The sequence below is a fragment of the Alligator sinensis genome, unplaced genomic scaffold (genome assembly GCF_000455745.1).
Source record: "Alligator sinensis unplaced genomic scaffold, ASM45574v1 scaffold1008_1, whole genome shotgun sequence".
NCBI lineage: Eukaryota > Metazoa > Chordata > Crocodylia > Alligatoridae > Alligator > Alligator sinensis.
In genome coordinates, this window is record NW_005842013.1 from 2,819,809 (window position 1) to 2,834,113 (window position 14,305).

Consider the following 14,305-nt stretch of genomic DNA (forward strand, 5'->3'; position numbering starts at 1 on the left):
AGGGAAACTTACACAACACTTCCCAGAAACGAGCCTATGAGCTCCATTTCATCAACCTGCTGGATACTAGAGATCATGGACTAAACATAGACATTGGATTTTTCATACATTATAATCTGCCTGGCAACTGACTCCCCAGCCCAGCCCCTGGCTTCTTTACTTTTCACCCCATCCAGGAAGAGCACACACCGACTGCTGACACTTCCTTAGCCTGACGAAGGGTTTTTGAACTTGAAAGCTTGCTTAATAACTATTCTCCAACTATTTGGGTTGGTCTAATAAAAGATATCAAATTCACCCAAGGAATCTTGTCTGCCTATGTCCTTAGACCAACACGGCTACAACCTAAACCCATGCAAGAACCTGGCATTTGAAAAGGAATAACATAAAAAATTTAAATAACCAGTCCCCAATATTTACAAAATATTACAAAATGTACTTTAGCGGTGTCATCTTTCCATGGAAAAAATTATTCCACGCTCAAACAACTTCATTAAGATGTCCTACTCTTAAGCATACTCTCCAAAATGTAATCTATCAACTTGCTCAACACAGACTTCAGGTATTTTGATGCTGCTGCTATGATATACCCATATAACTTCTAGCACTAAATATACAGCCACCCTAATTTCATACTGAAGTTACAATACTGTTTCCCCACTAAAGCCAGGTCAAGCACTCAAAAAACTTTGAATGTTGTATAATGCTGGTGAGATGCTTATGACATTTTTGTCAGCCAAAGTCTACTACCGATATAAATGCTTTTGCTGCTATATCTTATTTTGTTAAGGGAACTGCTTATACCAGCAAAAGCACTTGTTTTTGTCCATTTAAGCTTGTTTGCTGATGGAGCCATACTGGCAAACCTTTTTCTAGTACAGACCTAACCTAAGCTGATTCTAAAGAAAAATGATAAACTTGGTGACACACAATTACGACAGAAAGCCAAATGTAAATGCTGACTGTTGGGCAATAAAGCAGAGAATTCTAGAACTAGGAAATTAGTAGGTGACAGGTTTACAGCTAACAAGAAAAAGTCATTTTTAATGCAATGTGTAGCTAACTCATGGAGTTCATTGCTACAGGAGGTGGTGGAGGCAGGTAACATAGCCAGGTACAAAAAGGGACTGGAGAAGTTCATGGATTTGTTAGTGGCTATTGAACAGAATAGATGGTGATGTTTCGTGTGGTATCTCTATACCGATAATGCTGGAGGCCAGGAAGGGTACTGAAGAGGGGACAGATCACTCTATAGAGATACCCAGTTCAATAGCATCCATTTCTGCCATTGTTGGAAACAGAATATGGGGCTCGATGAACCACTGGTCTGACCCAGCACGACATTTCTTATGTTCTTAGGAGAATAATACAAAAGTGATTCCACCAATACATTCTCTATTGCCTTAAATAAGATATTTGTCTCTACGGCAAGATAGGCATCCTGTTTTAAGTGGCAGACAAGGAAACACTGGGTTGGAGCTGCCAACCCTGTCCACAAAGCACCCTTCCAAATAAAACACATGATGGAGCTGGCAGGAGAGAAGGAAAGGGCAGGTATAGGAACACTGTGCAAGGAATATGGGATCCCATGGGAAGAGTAGGTAACTGGCTTCCAATCTCACATAAATTTGAGTGATTTGCTATAGGCTAGACAATGTGTATGGATGCTTGACGTCTGCTCAGATAGTCTTGGATCCTGAAATCCCTCTCCAGTTCTGTAGAAGCAGCATGTGTGTGTGACTTTTCCCCACAACCTCGGTCGCTGGAATCCCCCCGCAAAAGGAATTTAATGGGGAAAAAGAGGCTTCTGCGAGAAATGTCATAGGCTCTAGGCTGAATGACTTATTTAAAGCTAGGTTAGCTTAATAGGGGGATGACTTTCATTTCCCCCAGCTCTGACTACAAATTGGAGAATCCTCGGATCCACTGAGATACCGCTAAACTATGCCCTCACCGTGCTCAGAACCAAAGAGATTACTATAATAACGTGTCACAAAAAATATCCAAGGGAATATTTGTCAGCAAGGTCTCTTTGAATTTACTGGTGAAGCAGACTGGTCCAAGCTGGGGTTTCTGCAAGATTTAGTATGAATACAGAAGACTGCAATCTCCTAGTTGGTGGCAAATAAAGCATTTTACATTTTTTCCTGCTTCTAACATTTGTACTCTATATTTAGGCCGTTCGTTGTGTAAAGCTATTTAAACAGTTTATAGCCTTAATCCAAAACTGTCACTATGGATATTTCTGGTGACTATGAAGAAAACAAAAAAGCCAAAAGATGCACCTGAAAAGCTGCAAAGCTGCATCAGTGAAACTCAAGCAATTTAATGGTGTTTATACTTTACTCACACCCATTATAAAATGTTCTATTAATACCCTAAGGAAAAATAGCACTGTATACACAGGACCAACTATTTGCGTAAACCTATTACAAGCTGTATTTTATCAGCCTGCAAAAGCCAGCTTCTGAGCATCAGCAGAGAGAAAGAGTCATTTTGATCTTTACAATACCGGTGAGATTGAAGCCAAACTCCCCCCGCTCAACATTTTTGACCTTGTGAAGGAGTGATGAACTAGACCCCCTCTCACTCGAGCCAGTTTCATGTAAGCAGCTCCAGATCTTTCCAATTCCTGAACCGTGCGGAAAGAACAACATATTTTTGAAAACGGAAAAGAAAAAACCCCCCTTAAACACACACGACCTGGAGAAAATGCTCCAAACAGAGTGGGCGCGTGAATGTTCTTTTACAACACTTTGTGAATAACCACAATGACAGGATACATCTCCTTTTAAAGATCACACATATGCTTTTTTCCTCTCCTTAGATAACAAGTTTGGGGTATGTCTCCAAATTAAAAAAAACATGATAAAGTTGCAATGGAGAATGAGAAAAAACAAGACAGGCCCACGCCTAAAACAGAAACATAAAAGCTCTTTGTCTCGATTAAGGGTGAGATTCCAAAGAACAAGACGTAGAGAAGCCACAGCTGACAAAGCAGCACAAAAAGCTACAAGCCTCAAAAATCTGATTGCACCAAAGTTGACACATCTGGAAGAAGAGAATTTTAGGCACCTTACGTCAGAAAGATGTGATCACTGCACAGACTCTGATCTGGAGCGCTCTGCACCAGTGGGGTTGAATTTCCCAGGTTTGCAGGCCTGATCCCATGCACAGGGTGCGGTCGAGCATGCAATCGGAGGACCGTGCCAAATCTGGCTGTGCACCAACCCAATTCTGATCAGCTGCAGAGTTGTGATTCAGCATGCCAGCTCCACCATGTGCTGGCACAATCCAGTGCACAGGGCCACATCATCCCTGTTGCGGGGCTCCCTCCAGGTCCGGAAATTTTGTAGCAGGTATGCAGCAATTAACATTGCCACCGCTCCCCCACTGCCAAATTTCTGGACCCATGGGGAGACCTGTGGATGGGCTGGATGACATGGCCTCGTCATGAGCTAGAGGCTGAGCACCACTCCTTTAGACTATTTTCTATGGCCGTTGGGGATGAGACGAGGAGCGATGCAGAGGAATATTTAGATTGGTGACTAGAATGAATTTTCTGACTCTGAGGGTGGGCAAGCATTGAAATGGGCTACGTGGAGAGGTTGTGGAATCCCCATCCCATTTTTAAGAGCAGGTTGGACAGACAACTGGGATGCTTTACTAAGGGATGATCCTGCCTTGAGGAGGCAGCTACACCAGATGGTTTCTTGAGGTCCCTTCCAACCCTACTTTCCTATGAGCCTATGAAAAAAGCCAAGCCAAAGTAGTTATGTTAGTTACTTCAGTTAGAACCACGTGGGTTCTTTGAGCCACGAAGTCGTACACTTCAAACACACACATCATCCACACATCCGTCTCACATAACAACACTTCCATGCACTGCAGAGACCAAGATCTGGTGACTGATAAACATCCTGCTCTGCGGCAAGATGCAAACAACTGGAATCCAGACATCTTTCTGGGCTCTGTCATAAAGACCAACGCAGGGTTGAGAATCAAGGCCAACAAGCCCCAACAGAAAGCTGAAAACGACAGCAGAGACTATGAATAACCAGTGGCATCACTGCTAGTTTTCTTTTACAATCACATCTACTTATAGTCTTCACTTACTGCCTAAAGTCTTATACTTCAATTGTAAAGTTCGAGCCAAGCACTCCCTCTCTGCTATGCCTGCACATTGCCTAGGCCAGGGCTGTTGAATCTCTAAGTGGCGGGGGCCACGCACTATGCAGGCCACACCAGTGGGGAGACACATTAATGAGAGCCATGGGCCCGAGACCACATTCCCACTAGGGAGGTAAATATTGTTTTAAAAATATTTGTTTAATCTCCTCTAATTATACTGGTTAAACAATTAACAGATAACACAGTAGCTCGGACACAGCTGGTGCTGGAACTGAGGGGTACAGGGAGGAGGCGGCAAGCCCAGCCAGACAACATAGCCCAGGTGAAGGCCTGAGCTGGGAGGGAGGGAGCAGCTCGTCAGCTAATTGCTTAACTGACGAGTCATTAGGCTGCTCCTGTTTTCTTCCTAAGCTATGGGCACTAGTCTCCTTCATCCCTTTCTCCTACTCCTCCCTTCCTCCTGCCTGCCCTGCTGCCTTCCAATTCCTCCCGGGCCTTGGCATGGCTTCCCTTCCCTGCCAGACTGTGCTGGCCCCAAATTAAAGGATAACCAGTAAGCTAACTGGTTATCCATGCACTTATCGGTTAAACAATTCATCATTTAACCCTTCACATCATTAATCCCCACCCTACTCTATGCATGTGGGCAGCTCCCCACCATCCCCCGGCTGCACCAAGCCACAGGCTCCTCCAGTGCTGTGGGCTGTCACCCCACCCTTTGGGGTAGAAGCAAGAAGTGAAAGTTGACAGGAAGGAGGCCAACAGTAGCTGGACAGAAAAGTGGGGGCAGCTGGGTAGGAGTCCAGGTCCCACACATTAACTCTTAGTGGGTTACATGCAGCCCCTAGGCTGCCAGTTGGATAGGACAACTCAGCCACATCATCTATGCACAACCATCATACAAATAACTGAGTGATTAATCATATTAAAGCACAGAACTAGACCAAAGAAAAGATGCATTCCAAACCAAAATAAGATGTTCTGCCCTCCACTTGACAGATACAAGATGAGTAGGGGGCGGCAGTGATATCACCTCTTTCTTCTACCCATAAGGCAGAGCCTCAAAGGGGAAGTCTCGCACAGTGATGATGATCATGTGAGTGATCCAGCAAAAACATGGTATATATACACACATATATATGTGGTGCATATACACACCACGAGTAGGGCTCTACACCGATAATCCTCAGAGTTTTGAGCTAAGCAAGTCTGGCCCAGTGCTCCAATTGCAAGAAGGGGCCAGAAAGTACAAATCCATCAGACAAGGTATATTTAACGAAGGAGTTTACTTAGAATAGATAAGTTATCCTGGAAATTAGTATATGACAGAAGTAATTTACAACTCTCATGATTTATGAGAATAGCTGTAAGAGTACATCCTAATAACGGTGTGCTTTTCTTATTCTCTAGGCTGGTATGTATTTTACTAATGCTTCCCATTTCAAACCAGTAAGTCTGAAAAAGTACTTTCATCGTAATGATTAGCCATGATACAAAACCTTAAATAACTTGGAAAAATATTTAACAGTTCTCCATTTCCAATTAAACACAAAAAATACTTCAATGTCAAGCAAGATATATTCTTGAGCTGATGAAGAAAATAGATGAAACAAAAGAGAAACAAACTTGAAATAGAGCTTATTTCAGAATTGATCCCACTCCTAAAAAAAATTAATAAATCAAGTGCAATCATTAATTTTGGTACAAAGTTGTTTTAGAGCCATATAATGATTTAGAGATACGTTATTAAAAAAAAAAACATACTTGGCCTCGATATCAGCTTTTTCCCGCACTGCTTGAGCCATCTGTTCAGTCTCAAAATACTTCTTTTTGCCCTTAGCTAAATCTTTTACTGTCTCTTGTAATTCAGCTTGAATCTTTGTCAACTGGTCCACACACTGCAAACATAATGCGAAAAAGAAGCGTTCATTTTTTTAACATCCAATTAATAATATAATTATTATCACTGTTTATTAAATCTTGCATATAGCTACATGCTCTCAAAATATCTCCAGGTCAACCAATGATTCATTCCTTCTTAACCCAACCAGAACAAAGAACTAACATCCTCCTACTTTTTACTTTTTGTTAACCTCAACGGCTCTAACTTTTAAATCAACCATACTCAAAGTGTAAAGGTTAGACATGTAAGATCTGAAAACGCTTCATGGGACATTTAGTTACAATAATCCAAACACGTTTTGGCATCTGGGTAGAGGGGATATAGAAGATGACTTACAGACTGGGGGGGGACTTGCAAGAAAATAAGAATGCATTTTTGCAGTTTTAGACATCACAGCAAGCACACCCATTTCCTATACTGACTAGGGATGAACACCCAAAAGATGGAGCCAATAACTAAGTTTAAGCAACTGTTGCATACAATCTGAACTTTAAAATGGTTATTCAAAGACATTTAATACCCTTGCCATGCAACCTTGCTTAAAAAGCAATCAGCTTGCATTTCAATTACACACAGTGATATAAAAGTGTTTAGCCATAAGAGCCAGTGCAGAATATACAGTGGGTGCAATTTACTGTCTACTTGACAGAAAACACAGCAGAGCAACTTTCTTCTAAAAAGTTAGCAAAAAACATAGTAGTAAACACCTGCAAAATTTGGAAATTTCTTTTTTCCCATAAAATTAAACACATAGGAAAACATATGCTCTCTCTGTATCCACGAAAGAGTTGCTAACTACTACTTAAAATGTTTTTTCTCCTTTAAGTTGCATGTTAAGAGCTTTTGCATCAGAAATTAGTGTCAAGCACAAAGGCTACATTCTCTAAAATTAATTAACATCTGTTAATACAGACGTGAGAATAACTGCATCTGTTTTCATGAACAGGATATAATCAGCTTCATAATGTACATATTAATTGGCCAGAACACAGTCTGGAGAAAGAGCGGGGAAAAATTATTAAACCAAATAAAAAAACCCCATCCCTTCCCCATCCATCAGAATGAATATGAATTATCACTGGCCAGAATAATACTGTGCTTAGTGAATCAGTTTTATGAAATCTATAACTGTTCAAATCTGGGCTAGGAACTTGTTGCACAGAAATAATATAATATACACAGATTCAAGTTCAGGTTCCCAGATGTCAATTAGGGTCTTTTCAATGATTTCAGTTCCTATATACACAATCCCACAAGAAAATAAAAGCATCACATATACATGAGCTTACAGCTGATTACACACAAGTCATTCTTTGAATATGAAAACATTTAAAAATAAAGATCTCAATTAATGCCTTAATACTGTATTTAAACAAGCTTAAAATGCATTTTTCATTTTTTGCCTTCAAACTATTTCTATATTTCCTTTTTCACAACACTCATTACCAACACTCCATTTTGTAAGTATGTACTTTCCTTTATAATTGGACTTGTAACACCCTTTTAAGTGTAATAGTACTGTGGAGTAACATTACAGTTTTATTTCACGTAAGTGGGGACAAAAGAGTTTCCAATAACCATTTAAAAATATATATTACAAAGTGACCTATACACTCTTCCAAATGTTTTGTTAAAAATTGTATTTGGATACAGGACTTAAAGGTTAAAAGGCACTTTTATCCTAGTGTCATTTTTCTGTTTCCCTCTCTGTCCCTCTAATCATGCCAGCTTTCCCTCCCAGTGCTTTGAAAGTGAATTTACTTGCAGGCTCACATCTACAGTACATGCAGGTACAGGGGGAAAACATTTATTGATGCAGTAGAAATTGTCAGCAGTCACACAAATCCCAAGTTATATACAAGGGTTTGGGTTGTAGCCGTGTTGGTCTAAGGACATAGGCAGACAAGGTTCCTTGGGTGAATTTGATATCTTTTATTAGACCAACCCAAATATTTGGGTTGGTCTAATAAAAGATATCAAATTCACCCAAGAAACCTTGTCAAGTTAGATACAATGCTTTCTTCAAAAAACTGCCAGCATTTTGAGAGCGTGAAAACAGATTTTTAATTTCTCTCTTCAGGAAAAGAAGTCCAGTCTCACACTAAAAAATCTGAGACTTCCTCCTGGCTAAAAGAAATATAAAATCTTCTCTCAATTCATAAGAAAATCTTACCACACATTTGCAGACCAACAAAGTATAGGGTATACTATATTTACACACATACCACACTCACATTTCCCCCCAAAATCAGCCCTCCAAAACTGACGTTTGTATACCAGGCACCAGCAGTGGCATTTCTATTCCGGCAGCTAAAGAAATTAGTTGACTTAATGGCTCGTTGGTCTTCACCCCACAGGGGTTAATTCCTTTATAATGCCCTTGATATTTCACTAATCCTGCTAATCTCTTTGAGAAATTCTTCTGCCTGACAGCTCCTCCTGGTCTCTCTCTTGCTCCTCCTATTCCATAGCCCTGGAGACTCTTTTCAGCTCTTTTTAAAAATCATAGACTCACCCATGCGGACCAGTCTTCAGCAACAGATCGGGTTTCAGTTTTTGGTTAAGCAGGAAAGGGAGGGTGAGCAAACTGAAGATTAGGTTTAGTCCCTGCTCTATGCAGCCACAACTTTGGGAAAAAAATCATCTTCATTCTGCCTTTTCAAAATCAAGGGGCCTATCTTATTTAGGGGCACTGGCATGTGAGAAAATACAGTAGTAGCATAAGTCTGATAAGGACTTTGGGAAATGCTCAGTGTGAGAATATTGAACCAGTGAAAAGGTACAAAGCAGTAGAAAGAACTAGGTTGGCAGAGTTCCTAATAGTTACTTTAATGTTCCTGGGGTTTCACTGCAATACCAAGAAGTGTTCTGGTCCCTAGAGCCATATATGGGCACCTTGACTGTAATTGCTTAAATCAAAATAAGTTAAAACTGACAGTTTTAACCTCTGTCCACTTTTTTTTCCTTAGTAAAACCACACAGGTGGAAGCGCTCTAAAACTGTTTTGGGGTGGGGGGTTTCGTGGGAAGGATTAGGGCTAGGAAGTTTTTACTTTTTATTTTTTTTCCAATTTTAATACATATTTGAACTGTATTTTTCAGGAATCCTGAAGAAGAGCTTTGAAGCAACCTGAAAGATGCATAAGTGAATGCAAAGATTGTATTATTGGTGTTCTCTCTCAGATGTCCTGACAGTCACGCAGTCGGCATCTCAGACCATCGTTCCAAGGGTTTTCATGAAATCAACCAAACTAACTATATCCTGTTAGGTGAAGAGTTCTAGTTACAGTGTCATTTCAAATATGCACAATTTTGCTTCAAGTTAGAAACACATGTCCTTACTCCAGTTTCACCACAGCAGTGTTTTTTACACCCCTATGCCCTTTCAGTTTTCCTCAGCAGGGGTATGCAAGGCCCCGGCATGGGTGCCAGAGTGTGGCACTTGAAGGTATTTTGCTTGGCACGTGTGCTTCTGGGTGGATGGCAGGGAAGGGGCTGGAGCTACATGGCAACAACAAGGATTGGGCCTCTCGTGGCTTCCCCGCCACCAGCCCCTGGCATACCAACATCTTACAAGTTGAAGTAGCGGGTGTTTTTGGCACTCTGCCCAAAAATGTTGCCAACCCCTGTTCTACAGTCCACTTTCTGATTATTATATTTTGCAAAGTAACTTGTATTTAAAATTGCCAAGAACTGCTCCAACTTATCATGAACAAGTCGAAATAAGAGAAGCAGAAGTTGGGGCTGCAGGGTCAAGGCTATGGAGGGTTGGGAGCACCTCATCTCAAATGGCACCTCATCAGTAACGAGCTTAGAAAAAGTTGCCATTTCAAACAGAAATTCAATTTAGGCCAAATGGCTGGCAACCTTCACAAGCCATGTGTTGGAACAACCCGGATCCAGTCTGATGTGGGCAGTGGGGAGCTTTACCTGTGCTTGCATCAGGGCTGGGCAGCTGAGAGCTGCGCCCGTGCCACCACCAATTCTCCCCACCTGTGCTCCCTGACTGCGGCGTGGGCACAGCTTTTAGCTTGTGCCCGGGCAACTACAAGCTTCGTTTACCTCCCACCCCATGGCTGCAGCACAGGCACAGCTGGAAGCCATGCAGCCTCGGCACAGCAAACCACTGGCTGGAAGCTGTGCCTACGCCACGGCTGCAGGAAGAAGAGAATGGGGAGCAGTGGCAGTCTGGGGGGCAGTCCCAGCTACCTCCCTGGTTTGGCTGTGAACAAGGAGCATGGGGCACTCGTACCTGCGGGAAGCAACATTCCAGTTGAGACTCACCGAGGCAAATCACTGAGGCAAAAGAGCAGTGGTTTTTAACTGGGATAAAAAAGCTGACCCTAACAAGTTGAGCACCACTGGCCTGGAATGTGTGGCATGATGCACTTCCTAAGGGCGTCTGGATGCATTTTATTTCACTTCTACAAGTGGTGGTACCTTGTTTCTCTTGCTCGCTTCCTACAGCATATACTGTAGGGGTTTTTTTAATGGGTGCTTTGTGGCTGTGGTCAGGACATGTGGCCATAATGAGTGCCTTTTGGGACAAAATTGCTGCCAGTGAATGGACTCAATTACCCTTTCAGTCTTATATTGCTAAATTAAACCTGACAATGACTATCTCATTGTTTGCTACAGAACAAAGCAACGAAAGAGCTTACCTTTCTTTTTCCTCTGAAGTGACAATACTTTGTTAACCAGCAGACCAAACATTTTGAGCTAGCAGCGGTATTTTGCTCAGCTGCAATGTGTATTCAAACACCACTTCCTCAGCATCACCTTGTACTCCATCCCTGCCCTCAGAAAAGCTTTTTGCTTTAGTCAAGCTGTGTATTATTACAGAAAAAAAATGGTCTTTAAAAAAACCCTCCCAATTTGCTCAGTGCAACACTGGGATTTGAGTTGTGTACTCTCTTTAAAATGTTACGCAAACTACAGTATCATCCCCCCAACTCCACTGAAATCTGTAAAAAGCTCCCTTTCATAATACAAAACTCACTGGAACACGAAAAAATATTCAGCCTTATATGAACAACAGTGTACTCAAATGTTTTTCTGGAGTTCTTAAAAAGCAGAGTCCAATAGTTTTATTTCATGTATGACCAACGTTAAACCATTTTCAATGCCCATTCTAAGACAAATTACTTAAAGTGTAATAAACTAAAAAACTCTCGTTTTAAATTTAATTTCTCCCTCAATTGTAACAGCTTTGCAGTAACGATTAATACAAGACTTTCTCTGGTGCTGGACTTCTAGATAGCTGTGGGAGATACTTTTCAGGATATAGATGAGCGATCTCTCCTTCCACATATTTAGAGACTGCACATGGCATTGCTTCAGATTTAAAATGCGTGGTGGTTTAAAAAACAGAGCCTATTTACCACAAGCTCAAATCTGGAAAGAATCTACACCATTTCCAAAACAGGTTACTTCTAGTATATTCATGCAATCACAGAACCGATTCTGCCCAATTCAAAAGCATGAAATTAGGTTTGCAAATTTTGTTTTACATTCTTTAGTGTCTGACTTGCTTTTGGAATTTAATGCAATTAAAGCCAGAATTTCATTCTAGAAAATTCAGCCCAGTGACATGAATAACTGGTACAAAACAAACTAGTAGCTTACAGTGTACAAACAATGCATGAGAAAAGGCGGAAAGCAAGGTAGAATCTGTAAAAGTATTTCTACTGCACTACAAATCATGCAAAAGTGTTCATAGATCCATAGCTATTAGGGGCTAGAAGGCACCCCTCAAGATCATCAGGTCCAGCTCGCCCGTGCTTGGGCAGGAAAGACTCCTGGGGTTGAAGACTGCAGCAAGGTGAAGTGTTGCTGGAGATGAAAAGACCATTACTCTAAATGAAAAGTACAAAGGGGGAAACAGTGATGATACCTTTTTCAGTTGCTGTTCCTTGAAGCATCTTACTGTCCTGGCAGGTTCAGAAATTAAGTTTTTATAGTTTTCGCAGATATTGAGCCGGGATTGGGCCACCTGCATTGTGCCTTCTAGAAATGATTTCCAAACGGAGTACATGCTCCTACAAATCAAGACACCCAAAGGTTACGGGAAGGAGTAAAGGGAGAACAGAATATTTTTACTTTTACTACTACTAATCATTTACACAGCAATGTTGGCACTGCTTTACAGGAGTAGCAGTAACCAGAAAAATCCACTTACACACTGAAAGTCTATGAAAAAAATCTCTGGTTTAACACTTCATTGTGGTTTCTAAACTAGGGCAGCAAAAAACATTCTGATTGTTATATTTATATATGGTCACAATAGCTCAGCATACAGCAAGCAATCTGTTTCAGCCTTAAGCTCCACAAGAAAAAAACCACAAATTTTTATACAACTGAAGAAACAGAATCCTTTCTGCTGATCTGCCAAGTAATTCCAGGTCTACAAAAATTTTAAATGGGAATTCTATAAAAACTCAAGACTTATCCTCCGTTCTCTGTTTTACAACTCTTAACTTGTTCAAAACGCACTTAATTGGATCTACTACAATATATGAAAGAATCCCTAAGAAACTCTCAGCTAAGAGGTAAAGGACGTTATTAATTTGAAAAATAAAGTAATTTCTGTAGGCATATGCAGCATTGCCAACACCTAACATGATCATGAACAACTTTGCAATCATGCAAACGGTCACAGGACTCAGCAATCGTGCTGAAGCAGCCCGCAGTTTCATCCAACAGCTGCTAGAGGCCACTGTGCCACTTGTGCTGGAGGTGGCAGTTGTAGCAACCACCCACAGTACCAGTGCATCCGCACTACCAGTCCTGGAGCCAGGGCCTTGGAATAGGACAGCTGTGTAGCCACTTGGTGAACTTAGCAGGACTAGCCTCCACCACCATCACAATCGAAGATGGGTGAGTTAATATGAGGTTAGTCCCCACTCCTACCGTCTGGCAATGCAGAGCGTGCCAAAGCCCAGAAAGGAGAAATCAAAGTGTATGACCACTACAGACAGGTAAGTAGGGGAAAGACCTGGGAAATGTGGAGGAGTGGCAGAAAGCAGATGCACAAAAGGAGAAAGAAGGCAACATGGGGACTTGGGGAGCAAGCAGATGTCCAAGGGGTATTTGCACTATATTCAGTATGCATTTATGGTTAAATATTGAACTTGTGCTTGTCTTGCTCACGCTGCGGTTGACCAGGAGAAGCTGAAAATCTGAAGATAATCCAATAAACACAAATTTGTTCTTATTTAAAACAAGATTCGCAATTTTGGGTGTTCCAAACAAGTCTATTAGGCCTTCTGAGGATAGGAACACTTAGGATTATTATAAAGCCCATATAAAAACATATTTAAAAAAAATATAAAATATTCAGGAGGTCCTATTCAAGTGGGAATGGCTTCTGAGCAACTGAATCATGGCTGCTTTGACTTTATAATCAATCTTGCTTACTAATACAACTCATTCATAAACACATTTTCTCTTGTTGGACCTTGTTCTTAGATACAACATATACTAACCTCAAACATTAATTTAGCTTCCTACCACTTTCTTACCCTTCAAATTAAACTTGTACAATAAAAATATACTCCTCCACCACCCGCCACAAAGCCATTAAATGTCTGGGCAGCTGTTTTGCAAGTTCATTTATATTTGCTCCTCCTCCTCTTTAGACTATAAAAGTACCACATTTGTCAATTTAAAACTATTTCAGGACTTCAGATAAACAAAGCTTCATGTCATCTGGAAATGGTGAGGCAAAATACAATTACATTTCAATTACAGAAGAGAAGGTTCTTCATTGTGAGACAGAATAATTACACAGATTGGTAATGAAAGGACAGCTTTTTAAAACCCCAAATCATTAAATTACCTATAATCACTTCGCTCATCAGGTTTTATTCCAAGCCAATCCTTCTTTAAGTATTGACTAGTCAACTTCTGAATTCCCTATTAAAAGAAAGAGGAAGATGATGTTAAAAATAAACACAAAGATGTAATATAAAAAAGGAGTTTGTTTCAGTATAATATCAAAGACAAAAGAAGCTACCCAGAACTCTACAGAATTCATAAATGAATGCAGTCAGTACAAGATTTCTTACATTTTTTGCTTTATGTTAGTATGTCCTGATTTACTTCATTTGGTTACATGTTACTGCTTTCCTTTAATCCACAATGTAAGTTACGGATAAAATCTTTACATGTTAACCCCCCTAATTCTACAAATAATTTGGCTGCATGCAACTTTCCTGGGTAGTCTCTTTGAAATCATCAAAACTACGTGCATGGATGATGCTCTTCAAGTGAA

General features: G+C 40.8%; 1 protein-coding gene across 1 annotated transcript in view; it reads right to left on the minus strand.

The window, feature by feature from the left end:
• Positions 1–14,305, minus strand: part of FCHSD2 (FCH and double SH3 domains 2) — a 194,536-nt gene that overhangs the window by 104,504 nt on the left and 75,727 nt on the right. Inside the window, exons 3-5 of the mRNA XM_025202070.1 lie at positions 13,871–13,947; positions 11,927–12,071; positions 5,896–6,029 (exon numbers count right to left, since the gene is read on the minus strand). Coding sequence (XP_025057855.1) covers positions 5,896–6,029; positions 11,927–12,071; positions 13,871–13,947 — 356 coding nt within the window. The remainder of the gene's footprint in view (positions 1–5,895; positions 6,030–11,926; positions 12,072–13,870; positions 13,948–14,305) is intronic.